The sequence below is a fragment of the Hemiscyllium ocellatum genome, chromosome 11 (assembly GCF_020745735.1).
Source record: "Hemiscyllium ocellatum isolate sHemOce1 chromosome 11, sHemOce1.pat.X.cur, whole genome shotgun sequence".
In the NCBI taxonomy this organism is placed as follows: domain Eukaryota; kingdom Metazoa; phylum Chordata; class Chondrichthyes; order Orectolobiformes; family Hemiscylliidae; genus Hemiscyllium; species Hemiscyllium ocellatum.
Genome location: NC_083411.1, coordinates 40064670 through 40085910, shown reverse-complemented (window position 1 = coordinate 40085910; position 21241 = coordinate 40064670). Strand labels below are relative to the sequence as shown.

The 21241-nt window shown below is 41.5% G+C and overlaps 1 protein-coding gene across 2 annotated transcripts in view; it reads left to right on the top strand.

The window, feature by feature from the left end:
• Positions 1 to 21241, top strand: part of LOC132820423 (nitric oxide synthase 1-like) — a 108663-nt gene that overhangs the window by 52941 nt on the left and 34481 nt on the right. For both annotated transcript variants that reach the window (XM_060832542.1, XM_060832543.1), the window contains exons 12-16: positions 84 to 228; positions 2490 to 2594; positions 3235 to 3293; positions 4358 to 4468; positions 12256 to 12430. In XM_060832542.1, coding sequence (XP_060688525.1) covers positions 84 to 228; positions 2490 to 2594; positions 3235 to 3293; positions 4358 to 4468; positions 12256 to 12430 — 595 coding nt within the window. The remainder of the gene's footprint in view (positions 1 to 83; positions 229 to 2489; positions 2595 to 3234; positions 3294 to 4357; positions 4469 to 12255; positions 12431 to 21241) is intronic.

Sequence of the window (21241 nt, the reverse complement as noted above, 5' to 3'; positions counted from 1 at the left end):
GGGGTGGGGGAACGGGGGTATGATTTTGAAGGATGCTCTCTGGTGGGTTGTTGTGATTAGCACTCTCCTATGCTGTCTGACAGGGCGGTGACATTTTCCACCAAGTTGATGTCCCAAGTCATGGCCAAACGGATAAAAGTGACAATTCTCTATGCCACAGAAACCGGCAAATCAGAGACTTTCGCCAGGAAGTTGTGTGAAATCTTTAAGAAAGCCTTTGACCCAAAGGTGAGTGTCTATGATTAATTACACAGGGGCCTAAGGTTTTAATGGCATCAGTTATCTTAATGAAGATTACCATAAGTGTTCATTGCATACATTGAGTACATAGCCACCATGCTTTCATTCCCCTCATCTAGGCCATTGATTGTAAAAGGTTGAGGCCTCAATACAGATCCTCCCAATCAGATAAATGCCAATTCATGCATATATTATCTGCCAAGCAGGCAATTTTCTGCCCATGTTAATCTGTTACACCTTCACAACGAGCTCCTACTTTGCGCAATAATCTTTTCTATTGAACCTTCTGGAAATCCTTTACCTACAGCACATGTTTTCAACAAGCTCCAATACATTGGTGAAAGGCGTTGCCTTTCACATAATCCTGTTGACTCTTCTCAATTACTTTGGGTTTTTCTAAATGTAGAACGGTACACTTGTTAATGAATAAATAGCAAACAGAGCCCTCTTACCACGAGGGTGAGTCAGAAAACGGGAAACTATGGGTGAGTTAACTTGACATCTTTGATGTGGAAGCTGTTGCAATCTATCATTTAAGAAATGTACCGTTCTACATTTAGAAAAATTTCTACAAATGCATGATACATGGATTTCTAGAAAGCATTGGACAAGGTTCAACAGGAAAGATTACGGCACAACGTAGGAGCTCATGGTATAGATGTAACAGATTAACATAGGCAGAAAATTGCCTGGCTGGCAGATAACATGAGTGAACTGGGCCTCAACCTTTTACAATCATTGGCCTAGATGAGGGGAATGAAAGCGTGGTGGCTAAATTGTCAGATAACCCAAAGAAAGGTAGGAAGTTAAGTTGTTAAGGTAAGTTGCATATGGAAATGGATGGGTTAAGACAGTGGGTAAAAACTGGAAGATGGATTATAATATGGGAAAAGTGAAAGTGTTCACTTTTGCAGGAAGTTTTAAGAAAGTACAATATTACTTAGTTGGAGATTGATTGCATAGTTCTTGGATGCAGAGGGTCTAGGTGTTCCAGTGCATAGCTCGAAAAAGATAGTGTACAGGTGTAGCAAATGGTGAGGTGGGCCAGTGGAATGCTACCCTTCATTCAAGGGGAAACTGAGGATATTGTGCCTCAGTTTTACAGAGCTTTCATGAGACTACTGTAGTTTTGAATTCCTTACTAAAGAACAAGGTAGATGGTTCAGAGGAGGTTTACTAGATTGATGCCTGGAATGAGTCCAGCTGTGAATATCTCAATTATTAAAGGAGGAGATTGGACAAACGGGCTTGTTTCCACTGGAACAGGAAGAATGATGAATAATTTGATTGAAATTTACCAAATCCTAATTGATCTTGAGAAGATGGAGATTGAAATGTCTGTTTTTATTCATTCAAAGCCTGTGGACTTCACTGGCTCGGTCAAGATTTATCGCTCAACCTTAACTGCCCTGGAAATTATTGGTGATCAGCCTTGTCTTGAACTGCTGGACTTCATTTTGTGTAGAGACATCCACAATACTTAATTTTGAGGAGTGAGTCAGAATTAGGAGGCACTATTAAAAATTAAGGGTCACCCTTTCAGCAGAGTTGAGAATTTTTTCTCTCAAAATATTGTGCAACTTTGGAATTTTAACTTAAAAGGTGGGAATCAGTAAATATTTTTAAGGTGGGGGTAAAAAGGTTCTTTTTAGGGAGGGGAATCGAGGAGTATTAGGACATGCCTTGCAAGTGTAATTTTGAGCATAGATAGATTAGTCACAGCCTTGGTGAGTGGTAGAACAGTTTTGAAGGGCCAAATGGTTCCACTCCAAATTTTTATGTTCTTGAATGGAAGAATTAAATTCTAGAAAGAAGGAAGAAGAAATGGAAATGGTGGAAACATTCAGGAACAGAAAGAATATGGATAAATAAGCAGAGTGAGGGCTGAATGTACAGATCAAACAACAAGCAATAGATTAATTGGAAAGACAGAAAGCTAGAAGTAGATGGTCGCAGGATCAAACAAAGAAGGGATTAATGTTGATAAGAAGAATAAAGAGGGAGGAATAGAGAGCTAGAATGGAAGAGGTTAAAATTAAGAGATTTACAGATGGATGGGCACAGTTCTGGAATAAAGGGATTGAAGATTGAATGAAAGGACGAAGAGCTGGCTGACTACGGGATGGTTGTGTAAATAGCACATGGAGGGGTTGTAATTGCATACCACCATCTCCATCAGTAGCTCTCTCTCGATTAATCTCCCTCTCACTCTACTTCTTTCTCTCTCCATTTCATGTCTTCTCCGCCAGATTATGTGTATGGACGAGTATGACATCATTAATCTTCAACACGAAACCTTAGTTCTCACTGTTACCAGCACTTTTGGAAATGGAGACCCGCCTGAGAATGGCCAGGTACAACCCATCAGTCACCGCTGGCACACTGTCATTCACAGTCCAAGATGGAACACACATTTGGACACAGTCTCTGATAATCCAGATCGAGCACACACTGGAACTGTGTTACTGATAGTCTGGAATGGAGCACACACTGGGACAAATCACTGATAGTCCAATATGGAACATACACTGGGACAGTGCCATTGACAATCCAACATGGAAAACATACTAGGACAGTGTCAATGATGGTCCAACATGAAGTACACACTGGACAGTGTCAGTGATAGTCTGGGATCAAGCACACACTGAGACAGTGTCAGTAATAGTCCAGGATTAAACACACACTGGTACAGTATCAGTTATATTCCAGGATTAACCGTACACTGAGACAGTATCAGTATTGTCCAGGATCAACCACACACTGGGACAGTGTCACTGATAGTTCAACATGGAGCATGCCACTGGGACAGTGTCACTGATGGTCTAGGATCGAGCACATCATGGGACAGTTTAATTTGATAACCTGGGCATGGAGCAGTCACCTGCTGGAACTGGTCCTGTCTCCCACATTCCAGATGTGGGACAGATGTCAGGCAATATTTCTAATGCTTCTCCCCTGTCTGTCTGTGCACTAACTGTCCTCTCACATTTGCAGCATTTTGCTGACCATTTAATGGAGATGGTAAATCCAAATTCCAGTTTGGAGCAGGCAAGGTGAGTAACTGGATTTCACATGGAGCTGTGCTGATGATCTGACTGCATTGTTCCAGAATACACACAACATTGGATCATAGAAACATCAAATGTCAACAGACTGGCCTCCCAAGCAGTGCTGGCCAGCTGAGACTGAGAAATAGAATGAGGGCCTTTCTACATCCCACCTACTCCAGTGTAGAGATTGTCTGTGGTTTATGTCCAACTACGTGGTCCATGCATCTTCCGAATTAGTTTTAATTCACATGCTTCACCACTCCAGGGCAGGTAGGACCTTATGGCCCAGAGGCTGGGAGACTAATTCTGCATAAAAGATCCTGAGATTTCATTTCCTGACCAAATGGGAATCTGCACTGACATGTTCAGTTGTCCTTGTCTGGACCCTTCGTGGGAACCCCTACACTTCTGAATACTGAGAAATCTTCACTGGAAATCCCGGACACTGGGAACTCCCTCTCTCCCAATACAGGGAACGCTGTTATTCTCAGACATTGGGAAACCCCTCTCTCTCAGACACTAGGAAACCTCTTACTTTATGATATTGGGAATGTGTTCCAAGTTCTTGCTTCTCCTTATTTTTGCTGAGGCAGCTGTTAATAGGAGCAGCATGAGCTGTTTGAATTGCAGCAAATTGATAAGGGTGAAACAGTGTCTCCATGAGGGAATGTGCATCTGAGAGGAAATTCTGCAGCTCGGTCCCAGGGACCAGGGCAATGGGAGCCTCCATGTTCTATAGAATCAGTGGCGACATAAAATTACAAAATGAGGCAGAGCAAAACTAGGATGGGTTTGAAAGAAAGGATAGGAATTTTCTATAATAGAGAAATTGTATATCTGCATTTCTGTTTGTATGTTTGAGAATATGTTTGTCTGAGAGAGATGGAGAATGTATCTGAGAGACAGAGGTGGAGACTATGCGTATGGGAGGTGTGTAGAGTGTGTATGAGAGAGAGAGAGATGGAGTGTGTCTGTATGTGTGCCTGTATCTAAATGTGCCTGTATCATATTTGCTGTGTAATGCCATTCTTCCACCTGTTTTTGAGTATTTATTTTCTCTCTTTCAGGAGTTACAAAGCTCGGTTTAACAGTTTATCTGAAGATGATTTTGAAGCATACATTGGGGCAGTTACTGAAGACAACAGTTTGGAGAGCACAGGACCATTAGCCAGTGTACGGTAAGGAGTTTATAAATCCTATCTGATGTAATTTAGCTGTGGCTTAGCCTGTTGTAACTCATTTCAAAGTCACAAGCTTCTCAGTTCAAGTCCAACTCTGAGGCTCAAAGACATACATTGAGGTTGATGCCCCAGTGAAGTGTTGAGAGCGTACTGTAGTGTTGGAGGTGCCATCTCTTGGATAAGATGTAAACATAGGTCCAGTCTGCCTTCTTGGATTGTTGTAAAAACAGCCAGGACCATCTTTTCAAATATCAGAGGGGTGATAGTCATCACTAACCACCCTATTTCCAGGTCAGTGGTCATCTCTCCATCGATATCCCAAGAAATAGATCATTATCTCATTGCTATTCGTGAAATGTTGCTGTGTGCATAATGATTGCCAGTGGCCCAGTGGTTAGTACTGCTGCCTCACAGTGCCAGGGATCCAGATTTAATTCTACTCTGCCTGTGTGGAGTTTGCACACTCTCCCCATGTTTGTGTGGGTTTCCATTGGGTGCTGGTGCTTCAGTTTCCTCCCACAGTCCAAAGATGTGCAGGTTGGGTGGATTGGCCATGCTAAATTGTCCACAGTGTTCAGGAATGTGCAGGCTAGAAGGGTTAGCCAGAGGAAATGCAGGGAGATGGGTTTGAGTGGGATGCTATTGGTGTGTTGGGCCAAATTGCCTGTTTCCACACTCTTGGGATTCTATAAATACAGTAGTGACTACACCTGAAAATGTCCCAAATTGGCTGTAAGTCACTTTGAGACATTTAGTCTTCCTCAAAGCATGAGGGAATGTCTTCCTTTGTGAAATTGTGTGGCTGACAGTCACACAAAAGGAATCTAAGACACCCAGAGAAAAGAACCCAAATTATTTTAGCTGCTGGGGATACATTGCATTTTCCAGAGGTTCCTAATTAAATTTAAATGTACAGTTGGCAGGATTGAAGCCAGATTATGTACAGTAAATGCATTCTTTTTTGAATATTTGAATATGATTATAACGTTGGATTAGAGAACCACTCAAAGAGAATTTCCTGTTCTTCCAATAACCAACAAAGATAGAGACCGCCTAACCAGATATCCCACCAGATATCAGTGTTTGGAGAGCACAAACTTCTCTGACATTGTTGCATTGAGTCACAGAACACAGACAAAGGCCTTGCCAATCAAAAACAGCGAACTAGTCTAATCCTATGTTTCAGCAATTGGCCTATAGCCTTGTCATTACAATTGCACATCTATATACTTGTTAAGCTATGAGGATTTCTGACTCTTCTACATTTACAGCAGAGCTCCAGATTCCCACTACTTCTGAGAGAAAAGATTTTTCCTTACATTTCCATGGACCTTTTGCATCTTAGCTTAAATCCATGCCCCCTTGTCATTGCTCCCTCCATCGGGGGTAAAGGTTTATTCCTGTTTACCCTATCTATGCCCCTTATAATTTGAGTAAGATTTTAACCTATGTCTACATCACCAATTGAACCCGTGACCTTTAAACTCCAAGGAAGCTGAGACAATAGACACTTGTCCAGGAGGTGGGAATGTCTCAGCATGACACTGGAGAAGAGGGGAAGATAGAGATGAGTTTGGTTGAAGACAGTGGAGATTTTGGTTGGGTTTAGGATGTGTGAGTAATTTGGTTTGGTTTGGTTTGGGGAATTGAGTGGGGGTGTAGATTGAGGTGAATGAGGAGGCAGAGGATTTGTATGGAGAAAAGTTGGAATGGTTATTTGGTTATAGTACAGGGCTGGTTTTGGCATTTGGGTAGAAAAGATGTAGGTTTGAGTGAGGTTAGGGTTTATGATGAATTTACATGGTTTTGGGTGGGTGGTTGGATGCTTGCAAATCCAGGAATGGCCACAGCTCCCATAGGAACTGACTGAACAAGTGATCAGTGATCCTTTGATTGCCCAGTAGCCTCAGAGGCCGGACGTCCTGTTAAATGGCAGTGGACATCCCATCTTGAGCTCATATAAGGTTCCAGGATTGTTAGATGCAGGACATGTGGCCAAGCATTGTTGTTGACTTACAAAGCACAAGGAGTGGACACCCAATACTCAGTCATGATTTTAGTATAGCAGTGTAGGCTTAAGGCACCAAATGAAGTATCAACAAACTCATGCTCTTATCTCAAATGTGGCTTTGAGGCGTGGTGGTAGTTTGGTGCACCAATCTTTACATTGCTGAGACTAAACGCCAGCTCGCGGGCACCTCCTTCTACTGCCCCCTTTACCATGACCCCACCTCCCATCACCAAACCATCATCTCCCAGACCATCCATAACCTCATCACCTCAGGGGATCTCCCATCCACCGCCTCCAACTTCATAGTCCCACAACCCTGCACCGCCCGTTTCTACCTCCTGCCCAAAATCCACAAACCTGACTGCCCCGACCGACCAATTGTCTCAGCCTGCTCCTGCCCCACCGAACTCATCTCTGCATACCTCGACACAGTCCTGTCCCCCTTAGTCCAAGAACTCTCCATCTATGTTCGGGACACCACCCACACCCTCCACCTCCTCCATGATTTTAGCTTCCTTAGCCCCCAACGCCTTATCTTCACCATGGACATCCAGTCCCTATACACCTCCATACCCCATCACGAAGACCTCAAAGCCCTCTGCTTCTTCCTTTCCCGCCAACCCAACTAGTACCTTTCCACTGACACCCCCCTTTGACTGATTGAACTAGTCCTCACTCTGAACAACTTCTCTTTCCAATCCTCCCACTTCCTCCAAACCAAAGAAGTAGCCATGGTCACCCGCATGGGTCCCAGCTATGCCTGCCTCTTCATCAGATATGTGGAACAGAACATCTTCCGCAGCTTCAGTGGCACCACCCCCACCTTTTCCTCCACTACATCGATGACTGTCTCAGTGCTACCTTGTGTTCCCACGACGAGGTTGAACAGTTCATCCACTTTAGATTACCTAGATTACACCTCCTCCCACCCTGCCCCCTGTAAAAACACCATCCCATATTCCCAATTCCTTCACCTCAGCCGTATCTGCTCCCAGGAGGACCAATTCCAATACCGAACAACCCAGATGGCCTCCTTCTTTTAAAGACCGCAATTTCCCTTCAGACATGGTTGACGATGCTTTCCACCACATCTCCTCCACTTCCTGGTCCTCCGCCCTTGAACCCAGCCTCTCCAATTGCCACCAGGACAGAACCCCACTGGTTCTCACCTACCACCCCACCAACCTCCAGATACATTGTATCATCCTTCGTCATTTCCGCCACCTCCAAACAGACCCCACCACCAAGGATATATTTCCCCCCCTCCCCTATCAGTGTTCCCAAAACGTCGATTCTCCTGCTCCTCAGATGCTGCCTGACCTGCTGTACTTTTACAGCACCACATTCTCGATCCTGATCTCCAGCATCTGCAGTCCTCACTTTCTCCTCCTCAGAAAAGCTCACCTCACCTCGTAATCTGTTAAAGTATGAGTGACAGAGAACGCCCAGATTCCACTATTTAAAGAAAATAATATCAATTTATTCTTCACCTCTAAATGTGAATATTAAACAACAAACTATTTACAACTCTAAACCCTCTTTCTCTTAAATGCTTATTACCTGCCTCCAATTCTATAATAATGTACTGTTCCAATAGAACACTTATTAAAAGTACATCAAATCAATTTCAAAACCATACAGCGGCTGTCGTCATCAGTGTCTTTCTTCCTTCAGTTGAAAATCTCCCTGGGTCATCTTCTTTCTTTTTACTGTAATGATGTTTCATACGAAAAGGTACCTTTGAGAGAGAGTGTCTTAATCTTAATCTCTCTCTCTTTCCCTGTCTGTCAGTCTGTCTCTCTCTCTCTCTCTCTCTCTTTCTCTCTCTCTCTCTCTGCCCCTCTCAATGGCTTTCAAAATACCTGCCTTTTTTATACAACAAACATCAGGTCATCTCATTCTTTCGAGGTTGGCAGAACAATAAATTCAAACTCGATTGGGTTTTAGTATCCTGAGGCATAATTTAGTCTGGTTGGTTAAATTCAAACAGTTGTCAAAACAGCAACCTACTCAGACATCTATTCACAACCAAATGTTAGATATTTTCAATTTTCCAGTACAGTCTGAGACTGCTAATTAGTCATATGATAGGTGCTTGGAAGCTTTCAGTGCAAAACATTATTCACTGTCTCTTAAAGGTACAGTACACTCCTTCAGTTTCATGACATTCCTCATCATTAAATATATCTCTGAGTTATGCTATTCCTATAAATGTCTGTCAGTGCTTCTCTATTATCTTAACTTTATAACCTATTTTTTCCCTTTTCCCTTCACCCAATCATTTCTTCATACTCTTATATCTACCTTAATTTAAATTTAAGACAATCATTTCAGGCTCATGTTTCTCATTCTCAAACTGAACTCTTTCACGTTATAATTGCTCTTGTCTTAAGGATCCTTTAATATGAGATCATTACTTAATCATGTCTTTCTACACATTACGAGGTTGAAATAACCTGTTCCTTGATTGCTTCCAGAATATACTATTCCAATACATTTTTCCCAAAATACTCCATCAGCTTATCCTGCAGGCTACACTGCCAATTTGGCTTGTCAAATCTATGTGAAGATTAAAATCACACATTATTTTGTGTTTTTTTTCTTTATTCCAAATGCCTATAGGGATAGAGGTTTGATTACTCTAGGTCAAGTCAGCATAAGAAGGGAGGAAGTGTTGGGTATTTGAACAAGACTTAAGATAGACAAGTCCCCAGGTCTGGATGGGATCTATCCTAGAATACTGAGGGAAGTGAGAGAGGAAATAGCTGGGGCCTTAACAGATATCTGTACAGCATCGTTGAACATGGGTGAAGTCCTGGAGCATTGGAGAATTGCTAATGTGGCCCCTTTGCTTAAGAAGGGTAGCAGAAATAATCCAGGTAATTATAGACCAGTAAGCCTGATGACAGTGGTAGGGAGGCTGCTGGAGAAGATACTGAGGGATAGGATCTTTTCCCATTTGGAAGAAAATGGGCTTACAGTGATAGGCATCATGGTTTTGCGCAGGGAAGGTCATGTCTTATCAACTTAATAGAATTCTTTGAGGAAGTGACAAAGTTGATTGATGAGGGAAGGGCTGTAGATGTCACATTCATGAACTTCAGTAAGGCATTTGTTAAGGTTTCCCATGGTAAGGTGGTGGTTGCATGGGGTCCTGGATGTACTAACTGAATGGATAAAGAACCAGCTGGGCAACAGGAGACAGAGATTTGTTGTGGAAAGGAGTTTCTCAAAATGGAGAACTGTGATCACTGGCTTTCCACAGGGGTCCGTGCTAGGACCAATGTTGTTTGTGATATACATAAATGATCTTGAGGAAAGTATAGATGGTCTGATTAGCAAGTTAGCAGATGACACTAAGATTGGTGGAGTAGTAGATAGTGAAGGGACTGTCAGAGAATGCAGCAGAATATAGATAGATTGGGGAGTTGGGTGTAGAAATGGCAGATGGAGTTCAATCTTGGCAAATGTGAGGTGACGCATTGTGAAAGATCCAATTCAAGAGCAAACTCTGCAGTAAATGGAAAAGTTCTGGGGGAAATTGATTTACAGAGAGATCTGGGTGTTCAGGTCCATTGTCCCCTGAAGGTGGCAACACAAGTCAATAGAGTTGTTAAAAAGGCATACGGCAAGCATTCTTTCATCAGAAGGCGAATTGAGTACAAGAGTTGACAGGTCGTGTTACAGTTTGTTAGGCCACATTTGTTATACATTGTACAATTCTGTTTGCCACATTACCAAAAGAATGTTGATGTTTTGGAGAGGGTTCACCAGGATGTTTCCTGGTATGGAGGATGCTAGCTATGAAGACAGTTTGAGTAGATTTGGATTATTTTCATTAGAAAGAGAGAGGTTGAGGGGGTATCTGACTGTGATCTACAAAATCATGAGAGGTATAGACAGGGTGGATAGCAAGAAGCTTTTGAGTGGAGGACTCAACTCCTTGGGGTCGTGAGTTCAAAGTGAGAGGGGAAAAGTTTCGGGAAGATGCACATGGAAAATTCTTTATGCAAACGGTGGTGCATGCCTGGAATGCGTTGTCAGCGGAGATGGTAGAGGCGGGCACGATAGCGTCATTTAAGATGTATCTAGACAGATACATGAATGGGCAGGGAGCAAATGGATACAGACCCTTAGAAGATAAGCAATAGGTTTAGCTAGAGGTTTGGATTGGCCCAGCCTTGGCTGGCTGTTCCTGTGCTGTAATTTTCTTTGTTCTTTTTTCGTAATTTTTAAAATTATGTTCTGTCACGCTGTGAGGAGACCTACACAGTACTCCCAATCAGTCACTGCTTTCATTGCTACATCTGATCTCCACAAAACTGATTCTACATCTTGACCTTCTGAACAAAGATGATTTCTCAGCACTGTGCTGATCTCATCCTTTATTAGCAGAGCTATTCTACCTCCATGGTTACCTTCATCCTTCCAAAATGTCAACCGTCCTTGACTATCTCGTGTCCAACCTTGGTTACTGTTATGTACCAGGCCAGATCCCCTCAAAATGTTCTAAGCAGGTAGCCTAGACCCTAACTTTTCCTTATTTTATAGGCAGATTTGAAGTGGGTGTTCCAGGTGTGATACAACTGGCCAAACCACTCATCTTGAAGCAACACACAATTCATTTAAAGAAAACAGTTAAAACATGAACAAAAGAAAGTGAAATTTGGAATAACTTTATTAAAAACTTAACTGACCTGATACAGTATCTAGTACTAATTAACTGTTCGAATACAGTAACATCCCATAAACACACCCCTTGGCAAAAAAAAATAAATTCAAACACAAATTCTTATAGGCAGGAGGGAACAACATCCAGAGGGAGATTTCAGAGAAAGTCAGAGAAATTTTTCACTGAAACTTGCAACTCTCCTGGACTCTTACATCTTGTGACTGGTACAGCTAAAAACAAACTAGAAAAAAAACCTAAACTGGGAGGACTAGCCACAACTAGCCATGGTTAAACTAGATTCTTCAACACCTCTGCCTTTACAATTTCTCTTCAAAAAACCCAAGGACAAAATAACCTTTGTAATGTGACAGTATCATCACAGTTACATTGCAGCCATGATTCTGTAAAGGATACCCTATTAAAACCATTGATTTCTATTTCTGCTCTCAATTCATCCATCTTTGTATGATTTTTAAAAAACATATTTATTTATGGGACATGTATATCACTGACCAGGTGAGCATTTATTGCCTGGTTGCCATTAAAAGAGATGTGGTGAACTGCCTTTTTGAATTGCTGCAGTGGTATAGGAACATCCACCACAATACTGGACAGGGGGTTCCATGATTTTTACTCAGCTACAGTAAAGGAATGGCCAGCATGACTTTATATTACTTGCCATTTATCAAGCAAGCCTGGAAGTTTATTTTATTCATTCGTGGAGTGTGCGCATTTTTCTAAGTTGACAATTATCACCGATCCCTTTTTGCCCTGGAGAATGTTGACCAGATCTGCTAATTTTGGATATAGATTGCATCAGTATCTGAGAAGTCACAAATGGTGTTGAATATTTTGCAATCCCCACTGCTGCTCTCTCATCAGAGAGACATGACTGCTGGTGTTTTAACCCAAAGGTCACAAAGCCCTGAGGTTGATCCTCCCCTCCTCCCTCATCTTCTCCTGCTCCTCATCCTCTCCTCCCTTTTGCTTTCCTATTCCTTCAACCCCTCTCCTCTGCCCTTCTCTCTCTCGATGCTTAAGCTGCAGATACAGCGACAGCCAGGACAGAGAGTTATAATCTGATTTGTTTTATTCCTGTAGGTTTGCAGTTTTTGGCCTGGGTTCACGAGTGTACCCACATTTCTGTGCTTTTGCGCGTGCCATCGACACCAAACTGGAGGAGCTGGGAGCCCAAAGAATCTTGACCATGGCGGAAGGAGATGAGCTGTGTGGACAGGACGATCTATTCCGGCTCTGGTCCAAGAATGTTTTTAAGGTTTTATAGAATGAACTGACAGCCTCTCTCATTCCCATCTCTCGGGCAATCTATCCTGTCTGTTGGTCACATTTCTTTTCTACCTATCTTGAAACATGGTTCCCTGATATTTCACTATCCATTGGCTGAAATGTAGCAGACTGGCAAGTGCCATGGAGAGGGGAAACAACTTCCCACCATTGTCAGAATGGTTTGGGGAAGAACTAACATGGAATTTTTGGAAAAGTGGGAAGGTATTTGGACAATTACCATGTCTTCACATTGGAGAGGACAGAGTGTTCGGAAATGGGTCAGTAATTGTCAGAATGAAAAGGTGGATAGCTGAGAATGTGTTGCTGGTTAAAGCACAGCAGGTTAGGCAGCATCCAAGGAATAGGAAATTCGACGTTTCGGGCATAAGCCCTTCATCAGGAATTCCTGATGAAGGGCTTATGCCCGAAACGTCGAATTTCCTATTCCTTGGATGCTGCCTAACCTGCTGTGCTTTAACCAGCAACACATTCTCAGCTGTGATCTCCAGCATCTGCAGACCTCATTTTTTACCTAAAGGAGAGAGGGTCGACACTTAAAAGGAGACAGCTGTTTATTGTATGTACTTATTCTTGGGATTATCCACATCCTTAGAGTTACCATTGACCAGAAACTCAATTGGATTCCCTAGCAGGTTAGAGTCTTGGAATATGACTGTAAGAAACACATCACCTAATTCCCCAAAGCTTGTCCATTATCTTGTCCACAAAGCACAAGTCAGTAATGTGATAGGGAATTCTCCAGTTGCCTGGATGAGCACAGCTTCAACAACACTCAAGAAGCTTGACATCATCCAGGACAAAGTGGCCTGCTTGATTGGCGCCATATCCACAAGTACCCGCTCACTCCACCATTAACATTCAGTAACAGCAGTTTCCACTTCACCAAATGCATGAAAGATCCTCAGATAACACCTTGCGAACCCGTGACTATTTCCAGCTAGAGGGGCAGCAGGTACGTGGGAGCACCATGACCATCCTGACTTGGAAAGTTATCACCAATCTTCACTGTTGTTCGTACAAAATCATAGAATTATCTTCCAAACAACTCCATCTTCCAGATGGACTGCAGCAGTTCAAAAGGCAGCTCACCACCACCCTCTCAAGGGCAACTAGGGATGGGCAATAAATGTCAGTAATGCCCACATCCCTCAAATGAATAAAAAAAAGTTAATACAGAGGACACGAACAGAAATTGATGATCAGCAGTTTGGTGGGATTAGGATCAGGGTGGGGAGTTGTGGGGAGGTTGAATTTCATTGACAAGTCTACCGGAAGGAAAGATCCTGGAAGATGAGATTGATTAGAACAAAGAACAAATAAAATTACGGCACAGGAACAGGCCCTTCGGCCCACCGAGCCTATGGCAAACCAGATCCTCTGTCTATACCTGTTGCCTATTTTCTAATGATCTGTATCCCTCTGCTTCCTGTCTATTCATGTATCTGTCTAGATGCATCTTAAATGATGCTATTGTGCCCGCCTCTACCACCTCCGCTGGCAACATGTTCCAGGCATCCACAAAAAGACCTTTCCATGCATATCTCCCTTAAACCTTTCCCCTCTCATCATGAACTCATGACTCCTCGTAATTGAGTCCCCCACTTTGGGGAAAAAGCTTCTTGCTATCCACCCTGTCTATCCCTTTTCATGATTTTGTAGACCTCAATCAAGTCCCCCCTCAACCTCCATATTTCTAATGAAAATAATCCTAACCTACTCAAACTCTCTTCATAGCTAGTGCCCTCTGTACCAGGCAACACCTGGTGAACCTCCTTTGTACTCTCTCCAAAGCGTCAACATTCTTCTGGTAATGTGGCAACCTGAACTTTATGCAATATTTCAAATGTGGCCAAACCATGTCCGATACAGCTGTATCATGACCTGCCAACTCTTATACTCAATACCCCGTCTGATGAAGGAATGCATGCTGAATGCTTTCTTGACCACTCTGTTGACTTACATTGCCATCTTCAGGGGACAATGGACCTGAACACCCAGATCTCTCTGTACATCAATTTTTCCCAGGGCTTTTCCATTTACTACATAGTTCATTCTTGAATTGGATCTTCCAAATTACATTACCCCACATTTGCCTGAATTGAACTCCATCTTCCATTTCTCCAACCAACTTTCCGATCTATCTATATTCTGCTGCATTCTTTGACAGTGTCCTTTACTATCTGCTACTCCGCCAATCTTAGTGTCCAAAGTTAAAAATCACACAAAACCAGGTTATACTCCAACAGGTTTAATTGGAAGCTTTCGGAGTGACGCTCCTTCTTGTGATTTTTAACTTTGTACACCCCAGTCCAACACCGGCATCTCCAAATCAATCTTAGTGTCATCTGCTGACTTGGTAATCAGTCCACCTACACCTTCCTTCAGACCATTTATGTATATCACAAGCAACAGTAGTCCCAGCACGGATCCCTGTGGAACACCACTGGTCACAGTTCTCCATTTTGAGAAACTCCCTTACACGTCTACTCCCTGTCTCATGTTGCTCAGCCAGTTCTCTATCCATCTAGCTAGTACACCCTGGACCCCATGCAACTTCACTTTCACCATCAGTCTATCATGGAGAACCTTATCAAATGCCTACTGAAGTCCATGTATATGCCATCTTCAGCCATTCCCTCACCAATCAAATTTGTCACTTTCTGAAAAAATTCTATTCCCTGCTCAAAACCATGTTGCTTATCGCTGGTAGGCCTATTTCCTTCCAAATGGGAATACATCCTATCCCTCAGTATCTTCTCCAGCAACTTCTGTACCATTGACATTAGGCTCGCCAGTCTATAATTACTTGGATTATCCTTGCTACCCTTCTTAAACACGGGACAACATTAGCAATTCTCTAGTCCTCTGGGAACCTCACCTGTTCAAAGATGTTGCAAAGATATCTCTCTCGCTTCGCTCAGTAACCTGGAATAGATCCTAACAGGACGAGGGACTTGTCCACCTTAATGTCTTTTAGAATACCTACCTTCTCCCCTTATGCCAACTTGACTGAGAGTAATCAAACATCTATCACTAATCTCAACATCTGTCATGTTCCTCTCCTCAGTGAATACTGATGCAAAATATTCATTAAGAATCTCACCCATTTTCTCTGACTCCACATATGACTTTCTGTCTTTGACCTTGAGTGGGCCAACCCTTTCTCTCATTGCCCTCTTGCTCCTTATATACAAATAAAGGGCTTTGGGATTTTCCTTAATCCTGTTTGCTGAAAAAAATTTTATGACCCCTTTTCATCCTATTAATTCTTCTTTTCAGATTGGTTCTACTTTCCTGACATTCTTTCAAAGCTTTGTCTGTTTTCCTTATGTATGCTTCCTTTTTCCTCTTAGCTAGTCTCACACTTTCACATATCATCTATGATTCCCTTATCTTGCCATTTCTATCCCTCAAACATTCCCCAGCTCTTGCCGAATTTTGCTATAGTTCCACCAATTTAGCACTCTTCTTTTAGGACTATTCTCATCTTTGCCCATGAGTATTCTAAAACTTACAAAATTGTGATCACTATTTCTAAAGTAATCCCCTATTGAAACTTCAACCACCTAGCTGGGCTCATTCCCCAACTCCAGGTCCAGTATGGCCCCTTGCTGAGTTGGACTATTTACATACTGCTGTATAAAACTCTCCTGGATGCTCCTTATAAATTTTGCTCCATCTAAACCTCTAAGTGAATCCCAGTCACTGTTGGGAAAATCTAAATCTTCCATCACCACCACCTTGTTGCACTGACAATTTTCCATAATCTGCCCAACACCAATATTTAAAAGACTTCTGGATGGGTATATGAATAGGAAACGTTTAGAGGGATACAGGCTAAATGCTGGCATATGGGACTAGATTAATTTAGGATATCTATTCAGCATGGACCAAAGGGTCTGTTTCTGTGATGTACAATTCTAAGACTCAATGTTTAATTCTAGGGTTTGGACCATCTACTGTCATGAACCTAAAATTGTCAATGATATTTGCTATATCAGGACCAAATAGTGAGTTTGCCAGGAGGCTACAAAGTTTTATAGATCTCTGTACACTTTGCTCTACACTCAACTTAGTGTCATCTGCAAACCTTGACACACTACACATGGTCTCCAGCTCCAAGTTGTGAATAATTATGGTCCTATTCATGTGCCCGTCCAGATGCCTTTTAAATGTTGAAATTGTACCTTTTATACCAAAAGTGTACAGAGGGCGGTAAAACTTTGTAAAGGGACATAGTTTGAGTGAGTGTACAAGGGTCCGACAGATGGAGTACAATGTTATTAAATGTGAACTCATCCATTTTGGTAGGAATAACAGTAAAAAGGATTACAATTTGAATAGTAAGAAATTGCAGCATGCTGCTACACAGAGGGATCTAGGAGTGTCCTTGTGCATAATTCACAAAAGGTTGGCCCTGCAAGCGTAATAGATAATTAAGAAGGCAAATCGAATTTTGTTCTTCAATACTAAAAGGACTGAGGTTAAAAGCAGAGAAGTTATGTTACAGCTTTATAGGGTCCTGCTTGCAGTTTTGGTCTTCTTACTTGGGAAAGTTTGTACTTGCACGAAGAGGGGTGCAGAGGAGGTTGACTAGTTTGATTCCCAAGTTGACGGGGTTGGCTTATGAGGATTATATTCATTGTAATTTAGAAGATTGGGAGTGAGGGGGTGGGAATCTTATAGAAACATATAAAATGATGAAGAGAATAGATAGGGAACAAAAGAAAGAAGTAGAGAAGATATTTGCACCAGCGGGTCAAACTAGGATAAGAGGGCATAGCCTCAAAATTGGGGGGACCAGATTTCGGACTGAATTAGAAGGAACTTCTTCGCCCAGAGGGTTGTGAATCTGTGGAGTTCCCTGCCAAATGAAATGGTTAAGACTTCCTCAGTAAATGTTTTTAAAGCTAAGCTGGATAATGTTTTGAACAGTAAAGGAATTAAGGATTATGGAGAGAGGGCAGGTAAGTGATTTTTCATGCTTTACAAAGGAAAGGATAACATTTAAATACTTTAGAATATGCTGAGAAGTGACAGATTATCTTGGAATGTTAATGATCCATAGCACTGAACTTTTCCTTATTGGTTTTCCAAAGCATTCATGTAATTCTATAACTTTGTTTCTGAGTCCGGACGTTTTGTTTAGGCATTTCGAAATATAAAAGGAGACGTTACAAGGCTAGAGATTTTGTATGCTTTCAGCCTGTGTCATGTTTACTGTCTCTAACCTTTTGCCACAGTCCTTTATAACTAAGTGATCAAGAGTTGGCCAATTTTCTTCCCATCATGCAATGCTAAATGTTCCCCACAATACCACAGAAGGACACAAAGGCTTCAGAGAGGGTGCGAAAAAGATTCATGAAAACCATTCGCTTATGAAGAACTTCTGTTATGTCAATTGATTAAAAAAGCTGGGACTGTTTTCAGTGGAGAAGCAAAGGTTGAGACAGATTTGATCAAGATATTGAAAATCATGTGGGGTCTGGACGGAGTAGATAGAGATAAACTGTTCCTATTAGCGGGAGTTCAAGAACCTGTGGGCACAGATGTAAAGGAATTTCGGAAAGAATAAATGGAGGGACAAGGAGAAACACAAAGCAAATGTTTAGGGTCTGGAATAAACTATCTGCGAGTGTGGTGAAGGAATGTCCATTTGAGGTTTTCAAAAGAACCTGATGAGATAAAAGCTTTCATGCACATCCACCTATGTGATAGAGCTGGTTATCACTTGTGCATTTTCCACATTCTCTCCAGCTTTGTAGTTCTTGTTATTTAGTATTTTTATTAAGTTGTCTGCTGGTTTGTTTATGGCTACTAAAGCTTCCCCATCCCTTCAGCTTATAAAAGTTGCACCTCTCCATTGACCAGCTCCTTTCATATATATATTTGACTTTATGCCTCCTTTTAGTATATGTCCTTTGGAATCAATGGATTCATATTGAGCATCAGAATTTATCTATCCATTACTAGATAAACTATCAACTAGTTTGATCCTTCTAGCTGTGCAACATTTGCTTATGAGACGCACCTAGCTTCTCTATTATTTTGTAAAACTCCTTCAGAATCTAAATCTGGAAACAGTCTGCTTCCCATGACGTAAAATTATTATTGTTTGATCTTTGCCAATAGCCCCCAGGTCTCTCTATTCTCTAAAGCCTATGTCTTACACTAAACAATATTTGCCAGATTAAAACTGGTGTCCACATGGCCTTACCTTATATTTAAAGGCTCAACAAATTCTTTCTGAGACTTTGGCTTTAATGATTTATTTTTCTATCTGCATGCTGTGCCTTCAAATGTTTCAACGAAGCAAAACTAATTGCAACCCCTTTCCAAATTAGAGGCTGATCACTTCTTACTGATGGAACATTTAGATTCCTACCAAAAACTAACTGATATGGACTATATCCTCTAACCATCAGCAATGAATTCTTAACATTCTACAGCCCAAACACCAACATAAATGATAATTGACAGTTTGGTTGTTCTCAAAGTTTTATGGACTGTGGTTCATTTCACATGCCCCATTGTTACAAGGGCTTTCTGTTGCTGTCTTCATAATTATTATGTGCATATTCAATCCCACACAGCACCATTAATTCAGTCATCTGTACAGCCCTAGTTATTCAGTTCACTAGGATACTGGGCCCAGTGCAGTTCAAGTGAAGCCAATCTAATGAGATCAGCTATCTATACTCCAGCATTAAAAATCACACACCAGGTTATAATCCAATAGGTTTAATTGGAAGCACTAGCTTTTGGTGTGCTGATGAAGGAGCAGCGCTCAGAAAGCTAGCTGCCAATTAAACCTGTTGGACTATAACCTGGTGTTGTGTGATTTTAAACTTTGTACACCCCAGTCTAACACCGGCATCTCCAAATACTCCAGAATGGTATCAATGGCCATTACTCCCACACCAATCTTTAAGCCACACACTTAACTCCTTGACCTTATTTACCGATTCCAGTTTGCCTGTAGCTCAGCTTACAGGTTATTACCTTGTAGATTCTTCTTTACAATTTAGCTCCCAACTCTTCTTCAGCAGAACCTCCTTTCCAGTCTCATTAATATCATTAGTATCACCAATTTCTTCTCCAGCACCGAGGAGATGTTCTTAACCCTGGAACCAGTTAGGCAACATAGCCTTCAGGTAAAAACAAGGACTGCAGATGCTGGAAACCAGATTCTGGATTAGAGTGGTGCTTTACCAGCACCACTCTAATCAAGAATATAGCCTTAAGGACTTGTGGCTGCAGAGTACAGTATCTTGCCCTTAAATTATACCTAAATTCTTATTTCCTCCCTCCTTCTGAATGGGTCCTTCTGTCAAAATGTCATGGTCAGTTTGTTTCTCGTCTCTTCGGTCTCCATTCTCATCTGTACAGTATGTAAAAACTGTGTATTTCTTGGACAATTGCAAGGACAAAAGCTTCTTGAGAACTGTCCTTGTGTAACCATACCTGTTTCACCTTCAGTCACACCTTGCTGTCCGTTATCAGAGACCATATTTTAAATCCCCTCAAGTCAGATCCAAAGCTGCTCAAGCTGTAAATACTTGCTGCAGATATGTTCAATGTTGATTAACTTGGTGTACAACAGCTCCTACATAATGCTTTTAGTTAATGAAATCCATACAATGCAGAAGCCATTCAACCCATCAAGTCTACAACAACCTTCTGAAGAGCTTCCCATGCCAACTCAGCCCCCATCCTAATTCCGTAACCCCACAAATTACCATAGCTAATCAACCTAGCCTGCATATCCTGAGACACTATGGATAATTTAGCGTGGCAAATCCACATAACCTGCACATTTTGGAACTGTAGGACTCCCCAGAGCACCCAATGGAAACCCATGCGACTACACAGTACAAACTCTACACAGTCACCCAAGGCTGGAATCAAACTTTAGTCTCTGGCACTGTGAGCAGTGCTCACCATTGTGTTAACATGTCCCCCGTAGTTGTCCAAACCTGGTCCTTTTCTGTGACCTTCTCCACAACTTTTCTCTTATCTTTACTACATTTTATTGTTGACAGAATCATGTTATCACATCTACAAAACTTAAAATGAAGGTATTTGTCTTTTATATACCATACCTTTAAGTGTATATATATGTTGAGACCTCTTGCTAAGGACAGATGTACAATAGATTGTGACAGTGTCCTTTGATATATCACACTCATTGTCATTTATTCTGTATGCCTTACTAATTTTTAAAACCGTTTTGAGTATGGATGGGCACAATACAATGCAATTTTATTACAATTGTATCTTCTTCACATCCACCCTGTTTCAATCAAGTCACCTCTTATTCTTCTAAACTCCAGTGGAACCGCTTCTTCCAAGTTATTTATACATATTATAACTATTAGAGAGCTCAGCACTAATCCCACGTGGACTACCACTCATCCATCTTTGCTAACCTGAAAAAAGACTCATTTATATCTACACTCTTCTTCCTGTTAGCCAGCCAATCTTCTATTCAGCATATTATCTATTCAATGAATCTTTTTCAGCATGTAGCATCTTAACAAATGCCTTCTGAAAATCTATTTACTAGTTCCCCTTTATCCTCAAAGAACGTAATTCAACATGATTTTTATTTCACAAAATATATTGACTGTGCCTAACTGCTTTGAATCTTGTTATAACTTTGTTAATAATAACTTCTACCATTATCATGTCACATACTCAGTTAACTGGCCTGTAGTTTGTTCCTTTCCATCTCCCTCCCTTTTTGATTAAAGGATTTACTTTTGTTATTTTCCAATTT